Source organism: Sylvia atricapilla, chromosome 3 (assembly GCF_009819655.1).
Source record: "Sylvia atricapilla isolate bSylAtr1 chromosome 3, bSylAtr1.pri, whole genome shotgun sequence".
Classification (NCBI taxonomy): domain Eukaryota; kingdom Metazoa; phylum Chordata; class Aves; order Passeriformes; family Sylviidae; genus Sylvia; species Sylvia atricapilla.
Window position 1 is genome coordinate 17,757,225 of NC_089142.1, and position 20,384 is coordinate 17,777,608.

Genomic DNA, 20,384 nt, shown 5'->3' on the forward strand with positions numbered 1-20,384 from the left:
GATTAGATTAGATTAAAAAAAAATAGGAAAAATGGTACTGAATTGAGATGTTTAAAGATAGCTTTTTTTGGTACCTATGTATTATTTTCTGTGTTAGTCCAAACCTTCCCAAAGTGGTATATACCCTATTTTCTCATTAACATCTTGAGAGAACTTTTCTGAAGGGTACTCAGTGCAAACTGTGGACGGACAGTAGGATTTTTAATAATTTAATAATTTAGGTGGGCAAACTGCATTCCCTTGTTATATGTCCTGGGGCAAGTTTCTTTGGCTGGATTTTTTAATGAAACGACATTTCACAGTTAACTAGTAACATCCATTTGGGGGGGGCTAAGAATAGGTGAAGAGAAGGGCTGCTGATGGTGAGTGTCTTGCCCTGGGCTGCCTGAGAGCGGGGGCTGTGCTGCTACCTGTAGCTGTGGGAGCTGGTAGCTGTCTGTCCTGGCTGCTGAACTTGGCAAGTATAAATCTTCATGTACTCAGAGCATCGGGTCCTACTGGCAGAACAGGCCAGAACTCTCCTGCTGGGTTTCTGGTTCCAGGATTTAGCTTGGACTAGAAACTTAGGAGAAGGGACAGTTTCCTGACAAAGGCAGTCATTTAGTATCAGCTGTCAAACACCAGCACATGCAAAGACTGAGATGCAAGCTGAGCACCGCTTTGAAGAATATTTCTTTGTAGTCAAATTGTGGATTTAGATATTTGACCAAGACGTGACTTGTGCTATGCTTGAATATGACATCATTTGTTTGGGAGTCTTTCCTGGGAAAATTATAGAAATGCCCAGATTCCCTCCCTCCCCACCCCAGTAGGGGAGGAAGTCTGAGAATAGGGTCACTGCCAGTTGTCTTCTATTTCCTGAAGCCAAACAAACACATCAACTCACTGGGGGGTGAATTGGTGTTACAATTTAAATATTCCTGGCTCAAAGATGCAGATTTTATTTGATTTACTTCACTCATTGTGATTTTACAGCTTGATTCAAAAAACATTTTGTGTGGTTGCAAGAAGGTAATACTCTGCTATACCTGCAATTTGAAAAACCTGTTTTTGTGCAACTGAGTCGCTAGCTCTCATTATTTATTAACTGTATAAATACCCAGATAAGGCAAAGAAGCAAAATTTCAGAAACCAAAATGCCTGGGGAAAGATTCAACAGTTAAAGGACTGTGAATCTCTTTTAATTCTGGCCTCCCCTGCTGCAGTTCTCTCTGGGATACCTGCATTAATTTTGTTTCATTCTCTATGCTGCTTCTCAGAGTACCAATTAAAAACTGTTGTGCCTGTCAATATTGGCTGGTAGAAAATTGGGCTGGGTATGCTCTGGGATTGCCTTTGGTCACAGACACAGCCCAGAGCAGCCAAACTGAGCTCTGGGCTCTGCTTTCCCTTGTGATCACAGGCATTTGAGCTGGGAGAATTTCATTTGGGTCCGCCCTCAGGCTTATTTTTTTTTTTTTTCCCCAAATGATTCAGGCAACTTAAAGCTGACCCACTGTTCATGGGAAAGAGGTGAGCTGTCCTTGGTGATGCTGTAACAAAACAAAGTGCTGGGGCATAAACAGAATGGTGGCCAGGTTATGCACAGCCTGCTGCCCCAGCCTTGCGTTGGGGCTCAGTCCTGCTGCCTGCCACTGGAAATGTGTCCCAGAATTTGAAGTACTTGTTCACATCCTGCATTGCAAATAGCAGGGTTTGGTTTTTTTTCTTTTTTTTTTTTTTTTTTTCTAATAAACAGCTCTAGTTCTGCATCCTTTTATTTCAGTTTTTTTTTTTGGTTTAGTACTGACAGTCTTGACAGTTTTTCAAAGCCAAAGAGGAACCTTCTCCCCCCTTCCTTCCTTGCCTCAAAAACGTAACATCCCATTTTTCCCTCTTTGTGGGAAAATTATAAGTCATTATTGCTGCCTTTCAGGTGGATTTATTTTAATGACTCTCATACATAATAAACATCTGCAGATGACTGCCCAAATCTAGAATAGAAAATCTACATGTCGATCCAGAACAGCTTGGAAAGGCAGCACCTAGGTCATCCTCCCATCCACATCTTTGTCTTCCTCCCTAAGATCAGGGTTGTGACCATCTCTCACACCTCTTAAAGAATGACAATTCTTAAATCTGTAATCCCCAGACTGGCTGGAAGAACTAAATGGGAAAAGCAGAAAAGCAGCTTTCTGTTACCATTTCCTGAAAGTTAGTGCTGGGGCTTGTTTGTATCCAGTACCACAGAACTGTTGTTCAAATCCCAGAAACTGAGCAGATTCCTACATTGCAAGGTACCTCATTGGTAAGATAATTCCTTAATGTTTAATTAAGGGGGTAAAAAGCAGGATGGAAAACGTGGATGGCATCTTCCTTTGAACTCTTATAGGTGTGAATTACTGGATAAACTCACTTTGTTTCAACACCTTTAATTTCCCTGGCCTCTGCTCAGGACAGCGGCAATATAGGTTGCTACCTGAGCAACCTCAGAGAAGTTGACCCTGCCTGCTGTGGTTCTGCCTGTCTGAAATACATTTACATCTATATCTGGTGCTTCAGCCCCATTTTCCCAGCTGAAGCAGTGAGTGAATGTGTATTTCTTGCTGCAGCGGGTGATGGCAGTACCACACATCCTGCACTCCTCTTTTAGACAGCTCCAGCACATGTGGTTAAGCACATCAGCTGACATACCAAATGAGAGACATAACTTAGCTGTGCACAAAGATCTTTCTCCGCTTCTCCCCCTCTGACTGGATTTGCAAAACACCTGCAGCAAAGGCTTCACAGAGGGGCTGTCTGTGTAGCTCTTGTTAGGCCTATAGAGCAGAAAACCCAGCAGCCATTCCAGGCAATGTGGTAATTCCCAGCATATCTGTAGGAGAATCCGCGGACGGCTGGGACAAGGAATTCTGCTGACCTGTATATTCTAGAACACGTGGTTTTATTGCAAGGGTCATGGGTAAAAGGGCCTTGCCTTCAGCCACCAGCCTCAGCTGAAGGGAAGTCCCAAAGAGAGAGGGAGAAAGAACAGCAGGGTGAGAGCTAAGAGAGAAGGGAGCAAGAGAGCAAGGTGGCAGGGGGAAGAGAGCAGGAGGAAGAGAGCAGGGGTAGGAGAGCAGGGATAAGAGAGCAAGAGAGAACAAGAGTAGGGGGAAGAGGACGAGTAAGAGAGAGAGGTCCTTGTTACAATACATTATATCTCCTTTTGTGATGAATATTCTAATTTACAGTGACCAACCAATACAAGACACAAAATCCTATAGAATCTACATACAGCCTATAAGAACTACTACATTACCATACTGTGTTATATTTTAAACTCTAAAAACTACTCTTTAGACTTCTGATTTGCTACATTGACCTTTGGATCCCTTAGCCAGCAGAAAGGTATTGTTCTATCAAAAGGGATTCTCCTTCAGCTAGCTAGGCTATTATTTTCAGGTTATATAGTAACTAAGACTCGGTATCCTACAACTCAAAGTAAGCTTTCATTTCTATTTCGATTATAGGTTTCATATTTTCAGAATCTTTTGCTAAGCAATCATATTTATAAGGTTTCCCTGATTCTTCTTCCCCAACATATATCTTTGTGTTGAAAGTCTCAGGATGAAGATGTATCTGTAGAGAGAGTTAGCTGGCTGGGTGAGTTCTTCCAATGAGCTCATCCAGCCTGTGCAGTGTGCTCCTGCTGACATGAAGGATGGGGTAGGTGAAGGAATGACCATCCTTTCCAGTAGACTGGCTGAAGTCCACTGTGGATTTTCAGGCATGTCTGCACATGCCTTTGGGGAGCACTCAATGTGTCCAGTCTGAAAACTGAGGCACCAGGAAAACGTCAGTGACCACCTGGTGAGGGGATGCCATATTTGCCTGAAGTCCAGGTAAGTATCAGAAATGCCAGAGAGATGCTTAAGTTCTTTTGAGTCTCTGCATACAGTAATTATCTGAATGTCTGAAGTGCAGATTCTTTTCTCCTCTTTTAAGAAAAGTGGGAATTTAAATGCAAAACTTCTGTTAAGGAACATTAAGCTTTAAGATTTGAATACAACAATCAGTGCATTCAGGCTCTGCTTTCCACAGCTTTTTTCACTTAGCCAGATGACATATGCATGCTGTGTTTTAGAACTGAGCTCTGCCCTCATTTACACCAGGAACCCTCATTAAATTCAGCTGAATTCATTGAATTTAACAGGATTGCCTGGTGTAATTAATGTTTTGAGGACAAAGTTTGTCCTTAGCTTTAATGTTTTAACATCATATAGAGCATTCAGATGTGTAATGGGCAGAATTTAGGGAACTCAAACACTTAACTTGTATGTATGTCACATCCAAACCATAAAGTGACATTGAGTCTTGCCTGCATTTCATAAACAGTTAACAATTTGCATACATCCAGCAGTGATAATATGCCTTTGCATTTAAATTTTAATTATTCTGCAAGTCTACCAGGATGTCACTTGTTTAATGGCTCGCTGAGCTTAGAGGTCACCCAGTCCAAGTCTCCTCTAATAGCATTTTTATCTGAGTAAAAGCTTCTGCTAATAAGAACACAGCAAACATGCTGAAGTAAGACCTATGTAGTAATACACATGAATCAGAATGTAGAGAAATTTGCAGAACAGGGGATTTTGTTTTTAGAGTGTTTCTTCTATAATGATTATTTGACTCTGACTAGGATAATAAATTTTTATTCTCTGTTGATCAGAATACAGACTGTCATTTACATGTGCAGTATCAGGCACTACAGAACCAAAAAGGAAGCTTTTTACTGCAGTTGTAAAGAGGCAAGTGGCTTCAGCATGCTGCTGCTGATGATCATGCTACTTTGACTTAGCATTGGACAGACAAGTGATGCTTCCTGAAAGTGCAGGCAACAATACAATACAACAGTAAAATAAAACACTTCAGCTAATGTGTGTGAATCTCTTTTGTATTCTTTTACAAATTACTGTAAAAAAAATTAATGGGAATTACAGATAGCTTGGGTTGAAAAGGACTTTTGAAGCTCATTTAATTCAACCCTCTCCATGGGCATAGACACCTTCCACTAGAACATATTGCTTAAAACCCATCCAGCCTTTGTTCTGAATGCGTCCAAGGATGGGAAGTCTCTCTGGGCAAACTACTTCAGTGCCACACTAAGAATAATATTTTCTTTATATCCAAGCTAAACCTACCCTCTTTTAGTTTAAAACTGTTGCCCCTTCTCCTATAACTACATGTCCTAGTAAACCTGGTAAACCTTTGTCCTATCACTACGTGTCCTGTTCACTTCTCTCAGCGCCTTTGAGAACAATGATTGTCATATACATGGAGTTTTTTTAATCTCCAAAGAAACCCCACACCCAAGAAAAGGGACCTTTATGACCTACAGAAAATACACTACTAGAATAAAAAAAACGAGCACAGGGAGTAACATACCTGATCAGCTGTAACAAAATGAAAATGACAGTGATTTCAACTCAGTTATCAATGTAAACTGAGAATCTATCCAATTATTGTTAAACCTTGTCTAAAACCCTATCAGCATTTAAAACAAATGTAAAACCTTATAAAGCATAATGCCAATATAACTACTTTTAATTTGCTATTTCAATACTGACTAAAGTTACGTAAATGGTGTTTAGGCCCAGCTGAAGCAGGTGGCGCTGATAATTTCATTTTTGAGTTTGGTAGTGGTACCTAAGGACAAGTCTACCCAGGTGTTGCACAGGTTTAATTCAGATCCAGCTGTTCAACCTAGAGGCTGTCAGAAACAGAAATGCCAACTACTTTTTTTCAGTTGATTGGTACACAACTAGCTGTTGTTTCAGTGTACAAATATGGCCTTTCAAACAGAAGTGTACTGTAAAATGGAGCAAATTCTGTTTCTGTATAAGCTGTAGGCTTATGTCTTTTCAGGTGACCAGTGACTTTGCAGCACCCTTATGTCTCTGCATGTCTAGACTGCAGAAGTTTTCAAACCACCTGATTTCTGAGGACAACTGTTTGGCCCCTGTACAGTATCTCCAGATGGACAAGCATAAAAATGAGTTATTGGTTATTTAAAAATACAGGTGGGGATATTTAAAGGGAGTGAGAATTAATTGATGGATATGGTATTAAAAAATGTAACTCACAGAATTGTCCCATGGCAGTGATTTATGACAAGAAAGTAGTCCAATTGCTAAGCATTAAATCTCAAAACAATAAAACTCCCTTATGAACAGATGCATATATTGTGTTCATGTATGAGTGGGAGTATCTGCACTGAATCTTTACGATACATATGAAGGGAGAAATGTGGGCAGTATCACAGTAGTACTGTGATTCCAAAAATCTGTGTTCTGAGGGATGCCAAAAATCAGTGTATGCTGATACTGCTGCAATACTCTTAACTGCCTTGTGTCCTAAACCCCATTTGCTTCCAGGCTGTGTGGCCTAACCCTTAGATACCTCTGCCTCAGGCTCTGCATCATTTTCCCTGGGAAATACTTTATGCTCTATGTTTTCGCTTGATAATTGGAGAACTGAACTGAAATCCTTTGTTTCCACTCTAGCAGGCAGTGCTCCTTTCTCCACCCAGCAGAATGCCTGAGTGGAGCAGCTTTACAGAATTCACGTGTTTTAATCTGAAAGATTTAACAGTAACACAAAACCAAGGAAGTACAGGGAGACCATTTAGTATAGTCCCTCATACTGTGGGAAACTGACACTGTGCAGAACTGTATGACTCCCTCACATGCTCTTGGACATGTCCCTGTGCTACTGGGACTTGGACCAGATGCCTCCAAGCAGTTCCTCCCAAGCTCAGCCATGCTGTGACTCTGAATGCTGGTTATCAAGCAGCCCCCTCTGACAGCCACGGACACACAAAGGTGTAATATTCAGGGGTCTGATGGAGGCAAAACAAAGGACACACAGTAGAATCAAATGAAGAGAGGTGCATGCAGAGCTTTCTTTCTGTAATACACATACTGATACTCTGTCAATAACTCCCAGATGATGAAATAAGCTCATGTGGCTTGCTCACTGACTACTGAAAAATCAAGACAACAGAAGGTTAAGTTCAGTTTTTCTCATAAAAAAATCAGAGTAGTTGATTGTATATATATACACATGTATGTGTAAATACATATATATATACATATATATATATATATATATTATAGTGCACTGTAATGAGGAGTAACTGGACAGTAACAGACCTGTAGAGATGAAGCTGGGTCAAAGCACAAAGTCTTTGCAATGACAGTCCTGTTAGAGACGACAGGTTCTGTAGTAATGCCACTGAATATTCATAATTGAATAGATTTTATTTCACATTTACACATTAGTGAGAGTATATACAATTTAAAAAATCAGCCTTGCTGGAAAAAATTAGCTGGAAATGATCTATCCTAACTTGAGACACTGAGTATTAAAGCTATCACCCTCTTTGATAGCTACAGCCTCTAGAAGTGCCTGCTTCTTCTGCATACTGCGAGATGACTCCAGTTCATACATTGTAGTCAGATTGAAGAGGACACTCTCATGCAGGTAGTGTTGAGGGTCCTGCTGAACCATTCCTTCCAACTGCCGGAGGAATCCTTCAGTTTCCCAGGTAAAGAAGACAAACAGCAGCATTGTTGTTAGCCTAGTGAAAAACATATTGTAAATAAATAGTGTGTTTAGAAATATAGGTATGTGTATGTATTTACAAGTGATGAGAGAGAAGGAAAAGAAGTCTAGTATCTGCAGTTACAACCTATTTACTGCATGCTAAGAATTACTATTCTGCATGTGTGTGCAAAACTAAAATACATTATCACTTATAAAATGCTATCCTTTTCTTCTTATAATTCTCAAGATTTACCCTCTGCCAGCAGCACCTGCTGACTTTCAAGAGCTGAAACTCTAAAATTTCTAAATTTCATTTCTAAAATGAAATGCAAATAGTATAGGACATCAGTCAGTTAATTCTGAAAGCCAAGTGAAGCAAAATTTAGAAACCACATAAGCCTCTACATGCAGTCATTTTCATATTTTTTTTTTAATTACTTCACTATATTTTCAGAAGCGTTTTTCTCTCTCTCTGGCTCTCATGTCCACATAAGTGGAAAACAGTTCTTATCACAAAGGCATCTACAACTTACATCATGAAAATTCAGCAGATAAAAGTACTCTAAATAGATCATAAATGATCAAGTCAGGTTCCATTTTCCTTACCACACAGAACAGGTTTTATGAGTTACTGAAAGATTCCAACAGTACAAAGTGATATAACATGTTTAGTAGCAGAAACTTTCATATTTTCTGAAAGCTGCAGATAAAGGAAGAACATGGCCTTTCAGAAAAAAGTATTTTTTCTGTCCATTCAGGAAACCTTACTGATCTTGTGTGATTTATAATAAACACTATTTTACAGTCTGCAAAATAATGCAATTTGTGTGCTCCTTAAACTCAATTCCTTCAGTCAGTAAATGGCCTTGGAGCAGATTATTTGGGGTAAGCTGTCTGACTTCTCAGCAATGTTCTTACATGACCACGCACTGAAAACTGCCAGGTGCAGGAAACCCAAAGGTAAATGAGCAGCTCTTTGATCTCAGCTTGTGACAGGAACCCAAGGCATGTGTTAAAAATGTCATGTTTAAAATTACAATATCCTTTCAATGTTGTGTGAAATCAAGTTAATTTTATACATGTTGGCAGCTGATGTTTCTTTTTCTGACATGCAAGTCTATGCTAAAAACAGTGAGCGCAAAAAAAAGTGCTTTTGCAAAGATCCCATAAAAGAAGAGTGTCTCGGAATTTCTACACGCATGCCTAAGTATTCATGCCCTTCATACAGACTGGTTCTTAATTTCCAATCCCATTTTCCATCTTATCCTTATTTATACTGAAAACCTTTTGGCACACATGCCACATCCCATTTTTCTGTAAAGTTCTGAGCATACTCTAGGTACTAATTAAATCCATGCATGAAGTATTATGAGAATAATTTAGGTGTTCATTATATATGTAGCAATTTGAAGATTTACCACAGCATTTGATGAGTCGATCCTTAAAATTTCTGTGAAAAATCGATGAGCTTCTGCAAAATTATTCTGACCAAGGTGGAGAAATGCTCTAGAAAGTAAGTGACATATAAATGAGTTCTCCTCAAAAACCCAAGGTAGTAATATATTTAAAAAGGAATGGACACCATTTTTTATTTTTCCAGTTACAGATGCGAGAGTTTCTGACATTTGTTCTTCACACTGTGAAGGAGACACTGATTTACAGACAAATGGAATGACAACTTGGATTACTCAGATATTATATTTTCTGCCTATGAAAGCAAGTCTTCATTGTGTTTTTATTAATTTAAATGCAGATACTCTCTTCCCAGAATTATTTCTCTTCATGAAATCAGCTATATAATTTCCAAGCACTTTTGAATAGTATCTTTTAAACATATTAAGCCTATGTGCTAACCATTGCAAAGTGAGTCCCCCCCAGTCACACAGCTCAATTTACTACAGTGCATTTGAGCATCCTTTGAAGCTACTGGTGGTACTTTCCTGGCAGATCTGATTGTAGGATGACTGCCCAAAGTAACTTCTCCTCTCCTAAGAGTTATTTATGCAAATGTATATTGAAAAAAAATCAGTGAAATTATGCAGTGCCTGAAAGAATGCGAAAAATCTTTGTAAAATCAACTGAAAGATCGTAGTTTCAATGCAGGATAATATGACTGCACCAAGTAATAGTGATGTCCTGAGTCTGCATGCCATTCAGTCCCACTTATGACAGATGAAGTCCCATAAAAGAAAGAAAGAGAACAGGATTGTCTCAAGGGTAGTTTTTTTAAGGAGTTTTATTTAGCTATTAAATTACCTACCTGTTCATTAAAATCATAATTTGGCTCTGTAGTCCATCTAATTTGTGAGTCACTTTCTCAACATCTTGAAAATATTTTTCTGCAGTTTTTATGTCTCCAATCTAGACAGAAAAATCATAAGCAAGTTATTACAATAAGAAGAAAAAGAGCTACATCCTGATTATATCTTATAAGGACACAAAAACATATATAACATATCAAAGTCCATTATCAATCTCTTTACACCAAGGCAACTGGGTAACACTGTTACCAAACAATGTATTTGAAGAGCCATAATTAAGTAATGAAAAGCACCCCAAAAGCAGGTGCAGTTTGCCCAAGACAGTTTCTCAGCTGGGGGCTGTGGAGCACTCGACTGTAGGGCAGGGAGGCCCCATATCCTCATTTAGCTCCTTTGTTGTAACTCCACAGTTCAAAAAAGCAGCTGAAAATGAGAAAAGGTCAGAGTTACTTCCAATGAGATGGGGCATTAATGCACAGGAAGGGAAGACAGACACCAGTGGCCTTTTAGGTAGCACAGGACCCACACCAGGTTAACCCACAGCCTCTGGGTTGCAGCCAAGGGCCACAGGATAGCTTTAGTGCATCACACCAAGTGTCAGAAAACAACTCCAGTACAATGGGCCACTGAGGATATTGGGAAGATGGCCCATTTGCAGATTAAAAAAAGACCAAAGAGTTGAGCAGGATGAAGGAATGAGAGATTTGAAAACTGACATAAAGAAGTACAGATTTGATGGGGGGTGGAATGGGGAAGGGATTTCTAAAAAGGAAAGGGTATTTCAACCTAAAGGTGTGTCACATATATTGCTCTTTGAGATGAAAAAGATACTTAAAGAAGGCCACTTATTTGGAAAGTAAGTTAGCAGCATATTTTTCAGGCTGGAGAGATGGAAGAAGACGGAAACTTACTACTGAGTAAAATCAATCTATCAGAATCTATCAAAAGGAGTAAAATTAAACAAGTTCAGAAGCATAAAGCCATGGAAACCAGGCAGTCTTCAGGTGGGGAGATTCAAGGGGACCCTCAAGAGATCACCCATTTGTTTCAGAACACTATGAAAAATGTTTGTGACAAATGTGTTGAACTCTTCTTAATGCTCTCAGATGTTGGATATTACACATCTGAGTACTTACGAGGAAACTTAATCCAGAATTCTTAAATTGCCCTAGCATTAGAAAATACCTTCTATCTTATTGCACATTTTACCTCAGCTTTTTATCCTGCCCATAGTGGTACGGGAGACTGTACAACTTCTCTTTTTTTACAGTCTTTTGCATACTTGAAAATTTTTTCTTTTCCTTATAGAATGAGAATCAATTTTCAGGCAAAGCAGTGTTTACCCCTTTCTCATAGATAATGCTTTCTGGATTCTCTGAACTCTCTCCTGTTCACGTCCTCCATTAGTGCCCACATAAGAATTTACAATCCAACTGATCTCTACCAGCAGTGAGAAACAGGAATCACTTTCTGTTTCACACATGAATATGAATTTTGCTTTTACGCCAAGTATCTGGAAGTCCAATTCATTTACACTTGCGTAGTTTTCTCTCAGCCTATTTCCTTTCTACAGGAAATAGGCTTGTTGTTGCTTCTCACTTTGTATTTGTATATTACTCCCAGCCTTTGGTAGCATTTTGCCTTTGCTGTTTGAATCACAGCCAATTTAACATTTCAGCTTCTCAACTTGTCAAGATTATTTTGCATTCTGATCCTTCCCTTCATAGTGTCTGCACCACTCCCAGCTTGGCATAATCTGTACATTTCACAAGTATGCTTCACATTTCATCACAGAAGTACAACCTAACCAAAAATTACAAACACTACAAACCCTAACGAGATCCTTGTGGAAAAGATCATCTAGCAAATCCTTCTAGTCATCAGCGAATGACTTTCCAACTGCACTTTTCAGAGACAGCAAACATTCATCCATCTGAAGGCTCCATCTACATTTCTTCCCTATTTACTTATGGGAATATCACAGTGGCAGTACCCAAAGCCCTACTAACATCAGTAATATAACAGGTACTGCTTCACCTCTAACCACAAGACTTATCCCTTGTCAACATAAGGAAATTATTCTTCTTTACATTTAGGAGATGATCCAATTGAACACTGCAGTCAAAGATGCAACTCTCCCTCTACCAGGCATTTCTGGAATACCCATTAATAGTCTTTTCTAATGGAAGAGATGCATTTCTCCCAGATGTGAAGTAACTGGACTCAAAACAAAATAAATATTATTCATTCTAAAATACCATTCATTCCGTTATAATGATAAAGGATACAATTTCTCTCTATAATTCCCACTAAAGATATAGATCACCAAGAAAATAATTACATTTAACTGGAGGATAATGCTGGTAAAATGTAAATGAATCTGTCCTCGAGTATTTTTAGCCTGGGAATCCCTTAACCATGAGAACAATCAATTTCTAAAGTAAGCTACCAGTCTGCTCCCCTGGGAGCTTGATGAGTCCAAATCCAGTATGCTTTGATACTAATCACACCTTATTTGTGATCATGAATAGTTCTGATTTCTTAGCAGCATCTTGTATCTTCTCAGCAAATATGTTGAACTCTTAAATCTCATTTTCCCCATAGAGAGGAAACAGTTTACTTTTTAAAATTTTTTTGTGGGAAAGATAATTTAAAAGAAATAATTAGTTTTAATTAGTCATTAAAGTAATTTAAACAATTCAAGTGGTCTTTATCACTTATACACTTATCACTTTATCAACTTAGTTCAGAAGTATGACCAGTACCTAATAATAATTAGCACGTCAAATAAAAATGAAGATTCTACTGTTAGCCTCAAATAATCATATTCTTTAACAAGGACCATCCAACAGACTATGTTTAACTTTGTTGTTTGTCTGGAAACCAAGATTATTTTTCTTCTAGAATTTTTTTATTGCTTTTGACTCAGTTTTGCAGTGATTTATTGCAGAGGGCAAGGTCAGGCAGCTTTTAAATTTTTTTCTTAATGTATTTATTCAAATGGAAATTTTGGATAGGTCAGCCAGTGAGAGCTACACAATATAATCCTAGAGACTAAAATGTATTCACTATTTCTCTATTTCACATGAATTCCTGTTTTACAGGTCAGGTGACTGCTAAAAGAATTACAGTCCTTATGAAAACTCCTTTGTGATAGTCTCTGTCTTTTCCTCCATTCTGCACTTCTATAATTCTCATTTCCCAACTTCAAGGCAACAGCCAAAGGCCGTAACATCAGATCTCCACCTCCTTATGTTCCACTTACATGTGAAGATAGAGGACATGATGCCTTAGACTAGTTAGCTCAATTTAATTTAGAAAGAATAAATCAAAGCAAAATAAATAAAGCAAAGTTTTACATGTTGAAAAAGGTTGCAATTTTTTTCTGTTAAAATTTTGAATTACACTCTATTCTACTTTACTGCTTTGTTTCACAAGTGTGATGTCTACTGTCAAATAGTGTCTGTGACTCATAAGCAACTGGAATGTGAATTTTTTTGAGAAGTTGTGACATGTGAATATGAAAAAAAATGGTTTTCTATTTTATCTGCAAGACATTTTATTTTTTTTTCCAGGGATTGCCTTGTCAACAGTGCACAGTTACCCTAGAGTAATCTTACCAAAATGATGATGTCCAGGACTGCAACACATTTGTCTCTTTTCAATTCAAATGGCTTGGGTTTTACTACCTGGACACTGCCTATTTTTTCTTAATGTATCAAAATTTTGCATCTATTGTACCAGTAACCCCCAAGACAGAGCTGAAAATTTTGTCACAGCAGAAGAACAACATGCCAAGCAATAAAACCTTATCTCCTTAAGATGCTTGAAGAAAGGAAAACATTTGCAATTAGAAATAATCCTCTTTTGAACTTCCATCTAGGTCACATGAAAATATCAAGGACTTCTTATAACCCCTTTTGTTATGTTCAGATCTGACAGTAAAATCCCTCAGAACTGGTGGCCTGTTGTCACAGCCAACATTGTTATTTCAAATTATTCTGCAAGTCAGGAGCTGTTTCCTCACGGGAGTGAAAATTTCTCCACAGCAAATGGAATTAAGAAACAGACTTTGGGGGTGACATCGGGCAGACACTCTTGTCAGAAAGGCAGTGCCAGTAACATACACAGTCATTTTCCCAGTAAGACCAGAATTATTAATAACTTGTATTTCCTTTAGTATTTTGCATATTTACGGTACCATTCTTTAACAGGCATAGTTATTATGTTCCCTATTTAGGTAATAATTAATGCATTCAGCCAATATCATAAAATTGCTTCATAGTGATGGAGATCCATTTTAAACTAGAGACTTTCAAAGACAGACATGTCTAACACATTGTGAAACCATGCTCCTGCTGAGAACTGAAAATCCATGATTGAATTTGAATGACATTCTATGATTTCAAGCAAGCAATGTTAACAATTACCTATTAAGAGTAAATTACTCAATTTCAATATAATTTTATTACAGGAATGTCACAAATAAGATCATTTGTAAATACTTGACAATCCAAAATTAGATTTATCATTAATAATAAAAGTAAGTAGACAAAAGAGGGGAAGTTTGAATTACCAGTATCAGAAATATGAAAGAACTGCAGAGAATTTGAGACACTAAAAATTAAAAAAATCAGATAGCTATTTAGATGCATTCATTTTATGAAAAATAAAAAGACAACTGTTTTTATTTATCATTAAATACAGTACATGAACATTTATTACACCTTTCTGTATACTATTTTTTTCTTTTCACGTGCCCTTCCCTGTCTTCTCAAAGATATGATCCAGACAAAAGAAAGACACTCTTGAATTTTTTCTAGATGAAGACAGCAATTACACAGTTTGACTGAGAGTTGCATATGCAGTCCGAGGCAGTGAGACAGGAGATTTTCAGTGAAATTCTGTCTCACTGATGTCAATGTGAGCTTTACCCTTAGTTTTAGGGAAAGCAGGATGTCACTTTTTGAATAAAATACTAGCATAACTTTTTACAGCATGTTCTTTGTTTACTAATGCATTTTTAATACTATAGGTGCTTAATATTTCCTAATTGTATCTAATATGACATGGTAGAAGGGTTTTTGTTTTGAGCACTGCCTCTACAATTTGACATGTGCCCTACAAAAACAGCTATAGTTTTAAATGCAATGATTATTCTCTGCATAGCTATCAACAGCAGTATTACCTTGCACATTTAGAATAAAATACATACCTGAAGGAAAATCCTTCCAATTCCACTCAGCAACTGAGGCTCTTGCTGTGGGTAATATTTGATGACAGAGTGGTAAGCATCTACAGCCAGCACATAGTCCTAAGGGTGAAAAGCACAGAATCAGATATTTAAGCTCAGAATACTTCAGCCTTTGTGTCACCTGCTTTGTAAAGACATATTCCAACAGAATTAAAGTATTTGCAACTTGTCAATGGAACAGAATTTCTATCAATCACTGTAGGCACTAGTAGCTGACTACATTGGTCTTTTCTCAGTTATACTGGAACTGCATACACAGGGGATTTTTTTTTTTTAAAACCAGGATCATATTCCTTTTGTAGCTAAATGCCACAAACTAAAACTCTGAACACTTATTCTTCATCTTAGATTATGATTTAGGATGAAAGTCAAGCACCTTCTGTGTGACTGGGGGCATACATTTTTGAGAAGTGTCTCATGTTCCAAATATGTGTATAATTTACATGGTTTAACAAACTATATTCCAAAGCTTTGTGAAGTGCCTGTGCACATGCTCTTGTGAAAAACATCACCTGACAGAAACTGCAATTCCTGCACAACTTCAGATGACAAACTAACGCTACTACCAAGGCAGCAAGATATTTTCCTTTCCTCCACCTGAATTGTTGGGTTTTTTTACTGCGTAAAAGCAGGTAATCCAAATAAAAATGTATATGGGCTAAAACTAAGTGAGGGGAGGACTGATTCTGATCTCCAGAAAGCTTTACAAGTGACACCATGTCTGCATGAAGGCCATGCTGGCAGGGGGCAGCATTGAGATCTCAAGATGGAATGCCAGTATGCCCTCCAGCTAAGGACCAGTGACAAAAGATCAAACAAGTGAGTTCCATTTCCCACTGGAAAGAAATGCCCATGTGACTGGTTTTTGCAGTTCAGCTGATTCATGGTTGAACTGCAGTAATTCAGTGACCTTGACAGGACATGCTTTCAGATCCTGGCCACAAGGTTTGGCAGGCAGAGGTGAGAGGCACTACCCATGCTCAGTGCTGAGACAGGCTGTAGCTGTAGGAATGTCTACTGACCCAGGGCTGTGCACCAGCCTCAGTTGCTGCAGCTTGGAGAAACATGAGCAGAGGCAGAGAGCACCTGCCTTTGCTTGCAAGGGACAGGCCAAGCAAAGGCTGAGGACTCTGTGCTGTAACACTTTGGTGCTTCCCAAGAGTCCTGCCCTTCAACTTAATTCAAGAATTGTGGTAGGCATTAGAAAGCAAAGGACAAGAGAGAATAATCTTACAATACAACACAGACACCTTGGGATACTCTCTGCCCTACCATTATTCCTTAGTCAAATAACAGTACTCATTTCACTTGTCCCTAATGTGATCACAGCTACTAGTAAAGGTTGGTTTTTTTCATCTTCTGCTTGGTTTGAGAAAGTAATGTTCCCCAGGGTTAATGAATTTCTCTTCCTGAGGATGCACTTAAAAGGAGTAAACCCTCTATCCAGTTCTGAAGTTCTCAGCACAGGAAACACATCAACATGTTGGAGCAGGTCTAGAGGAGAGTAACACAAAAAATGGTTGGAGGGCTGAACATTTCTCAAGAAGGAAAACTGAGAGTGTGCGGGTTGTTCAGCCTGGAGAAGGAAAGGCTCTGGGTACCCCTCATTGCAGCCTTTGAAATGGGCTTATATAACAGGGCCTGTTGTGAGAGGACATGGGGTAATGGTCTGGAACTAAAAGACAGTTGATTTAGACTAGATATAATGAATTAATTTTTTACAATGAGGGCAACTGAAAACTACAATGGGTTATCCAGAGACATGGAGGATGTTCCATCCCTAGAAACATTCCAAGTCAGATTGGCTGGTGCTCTCAGTAACCCAATCCAGTTCAAGAGGGCCCAGCACACGCAGGGGTAGGTCAGACTAGACAACCTTTAAAGGTCTGTTCTGACCCAAACCATTCTATTCAAAACATATTGTTTCATATAGTCAAAAAGTCAAGACAAGTCTTTAGAGTCCAATCTGTGCATGAGAGAAATTACACGTCCTGTAATAGCAGGAGATGAGTTAAATAGGCCAGGAAAGCCCTCTGCAGGACCTCACTTTTGCAAACAACTTGTATACTGTGTGTATAATGATTAATTCTTGTCCTGGTACTTGTATCCCTAACCATCTGTTCTGTTTATGTTGAATATTACGTCTTGCACATTTAAGACTGGTTCTGAGAGTAAAGGACGGAAAGAAGCATCACGCAGTTTGTTTGCAGAAACTGCTCTGACTCCTCCCTTTTCCACTTCTGGACTGTGCTGTCTGCACGAACAGACAGTGGGACAGAGATCTCCTGTGCTTTTAGCTACCTGAGGCAGAGAAGTTCCCTGGACTGTTTTTTTTCCTTTTCTTGCAACTGTTTAAGCCTGCTCTGCACTGAAAGACCCAGAGACACCAGGATCTCACACCTGCAGCCCACCAGGGGCCTGAAACTTGGCATTTTTTCAGCACTGGAGGGACTAATGAGAAACTTAGCGAGCCGAGCCACACCCACAGGGACTTTCTCAGTTTGCCATCTCACCTCAGAGCGACGAGATGTTTTATTGTTTCATATTATTAATTTCTTTATGCTTGTGGGCACTTCCTTTGTTAAATAAATAGTTTTTTCCACTTTTCTCTAAGGAGATTTTTTCCTGGACAGATTGGGGGAGGGGCCATTTGGGTTTGTTTCCCAGAGGGACCCTATTCGCAGGTTTCCTCACAAATCTGCCCTAAACCAGGACAATTCTGAACAATTAATTAGAAATATTTATAGTTTATTACAATTCTAATGTGCCATGACAAGTTCATACTTATTATTGGTAATAAAAAGAATTCAGAGGAAAACTGACATGCCACATACCTAACTATATTTATTTAAATGCTGCTGTATTTATCATTCACAACTCAAATGTGATGAAATAAAGCAACCACAATTATTCACAAATTTATTATTTAGGAAAACTTCAATATTCACTGCAACAGCTCTCAGTGATCTAGCTCTTTAGAGGAACCCCAGCCATGATTGTAGTACTTATTAATTCTTCCAGGAGTATAATCTAATAAATCTGAAGGATTGTCTATGACTGTGAGTTTTATCCCTTCAAGCATCAGATGTGGTCACTAGAGAAATAATTTTCTTGTATCAAATTCTGAGGTGTAAAGCTGCCCCTTACCCAGTGCTTGCTCTTGTGCATACTCTAAGGCTCTGGTTACACAATAAAGATGCACAGCACAACCATGAGGGATTGGGGCGCTGCAGTGACATACCCAAAGTGATGCAGAAACAAATCCCAGGAGAACATGCAGTGAGATGATAGAGAAGTGCTTCTGCCAGCTTAATTTACAGCTTAGCATGAACTGACCGCAGAAAAGCCTCAGCCACAAGAAAGCACCATGAGTGGGCGGTGTTTGCACCATCACAGCAGCACAGGCTCCCTCGTGTACACTGCAGCCAGACTTGGTAAGAACAAGCAACCAAGTCTTAAGGGGCTTCATGGATTTGGCCTAGTCAGGGAAAGAAACCCTCCTCCTTTTCTGCACTCCTTATCCCTATCTCCAACACCATATGCATTACAACTACAAGTAAATAAACACTGACAGCTCCTGAAATGTGAGACTAGAGGTGAACATTAGGAGTCTATGCACTCTGTTGGTGGTCACTGCACCCTCTTCCCATACAACAGAACAGCACATCACATCCTACCTACCCCATGCCTTGCAGTATCTGCCACAGGAATAGGATCCATTTCTTCCAGGAGATGAAAAGAGACTAAATTACATATGTCCAAAGGCAAAAGCAAGGATGGCCCCAGGATGAAACTGTGAAACATATCATATCTAGGCTCACTTCTACATACAACCTCGTTCTGTGGTCACCCATGGATCCCACAGTGAGTTTAATACACATTTATTATTCTCCCTACTCTATGATGAAAGCATTAGGAGATTTCTTGAATATCCTACATGTGATACAGAATGGTACCATTCTGTGGTGAGTTAGAAAGGCATCTAATCTGATAGTTCCTTCTAATGGAGCACATTGTAAAATAGATGATACTTGATCTCACTTACTAAAGACCGTTGTTATTCACAGTTTTGCTAATGTGACATAACTAAGATTGTCTGACAGAATGATAAATATACACCACCTCTGAGGAGTGAAGTCTTGATTGATACAAGGAGTGGTTGTGAGGAGCAAAACATATTAAGTATTGCCAGTAAAAATCTCAGTGACTATAGCTTGTGATCTTAAGACTTAGAGATGAGGCTGACATATTGTCATGGTCTTCAATTTAAAAAGATTAAGAGCCTTCCAGTTTTCCACACCTTCGTAAAAAAATCCCAGAAGGTCTGAAGTTACACTATTTAGGATATGAATGAGAATTGGCCCATTACTTTATAACTCAATACTTCTTTTATTATGAAAGTTTTGAGCTAACATTACATATAATAATTGAAAATAGTTCTAGTAAGTCACTATACCTACTTGCTGGAGTATGCTTTTCCTTTAATGCACCACAGTACAACTGTACATCTCTTCATGGTCACTGCACTACACATTTTCATATTTCCCTTATCACCACCTTACGTACTTAATTAGAAATAAGCATAAATAACCATGATGTGTAGAATGCTGAAAGTTCAAGAAACCTTAGATTAAAAATCTTAAGTTACAAGGAGTGGATAGTTCATAAATACTTTGTTTTGGGGACAGAGGACAGGGATAACTAACTTATCCTTCCTCTCTATCTAGTGCAGTTGTGGAAGGGTTATGAAAGCAGAGATTCACAGTGCTATGAATCCAGAGAGCTGTACTGCAGCATTCACGCAAAAGACATGATGATTCATGCAGTCTTTCTCCTTTAAATCATAGAAGAACCAAAGTCCTCAGGCATCAGTCCCTCGTGTCACTAGCACAAGCTGTTACCTCCTTCTTGGTACCATTTTGATTGTATTATACCCAGATTAAAATAAATTCTAATGCTTTTCTTTTACAAAGGGCAAGTTCTACAAAAGCTAACACAACACTGAAGAAAACTAAAAAACACAAAATGTGCCTTTAATTAGAGTGCATTTGTAATATATGCGGAAAATACTTAAGTGTTTATTCCCTAGAGAGAGAAAAGTCTGGTTAGATAATGTCCCAAGCGATTTTAGCTCAGATGAAAAGAACTTGAAAAGTTTTTAAGATACTTCCATGGTGATTTAGTGAAGTTACAGACATTCTGCAGATAGACTTTTGAAATTAATGCACCTCATCAGCTGTATGTTAAATTAATATTCCCCTCGTACTGCTATATTCAGGATATGCTTTCATAGTGACACAAGCCTA

The 20,384-nt window shown here is 38.6% G+C and overlaps 1 protein-coding gene across 1 annotated transcript in view; it reads right to left on the reverse strand.

Annotated features, from left to right (window-relative positions):
• Positions 1-7,258: 7,258 nt before the first annotated feature.
• Positions 7,259-20,384, reverse strand: part of TRAPPC12 (trafficking protein particle complex subunit 12) — a 50,493-nt gene continuing 37,367 nt past the window's right edge. The window contains 5 exon segments of the mRNA XM_066314855.1: positions 7,259-7,555; positions 7,557-7,597; positions 8,982-9,069; positions 9,824-9,924; positions 15,040-15,138. Of these exon segments, the coding sequence (XP_066170952.1) occupies positions 7,357-7,555; positions 7,557-7,597; positions 8,982-9,069; positions 9,824-9,924; positions 15,040-15,138 (528 nt within the window). The 3' untranslated portion in view covers positions 7,259-7,356.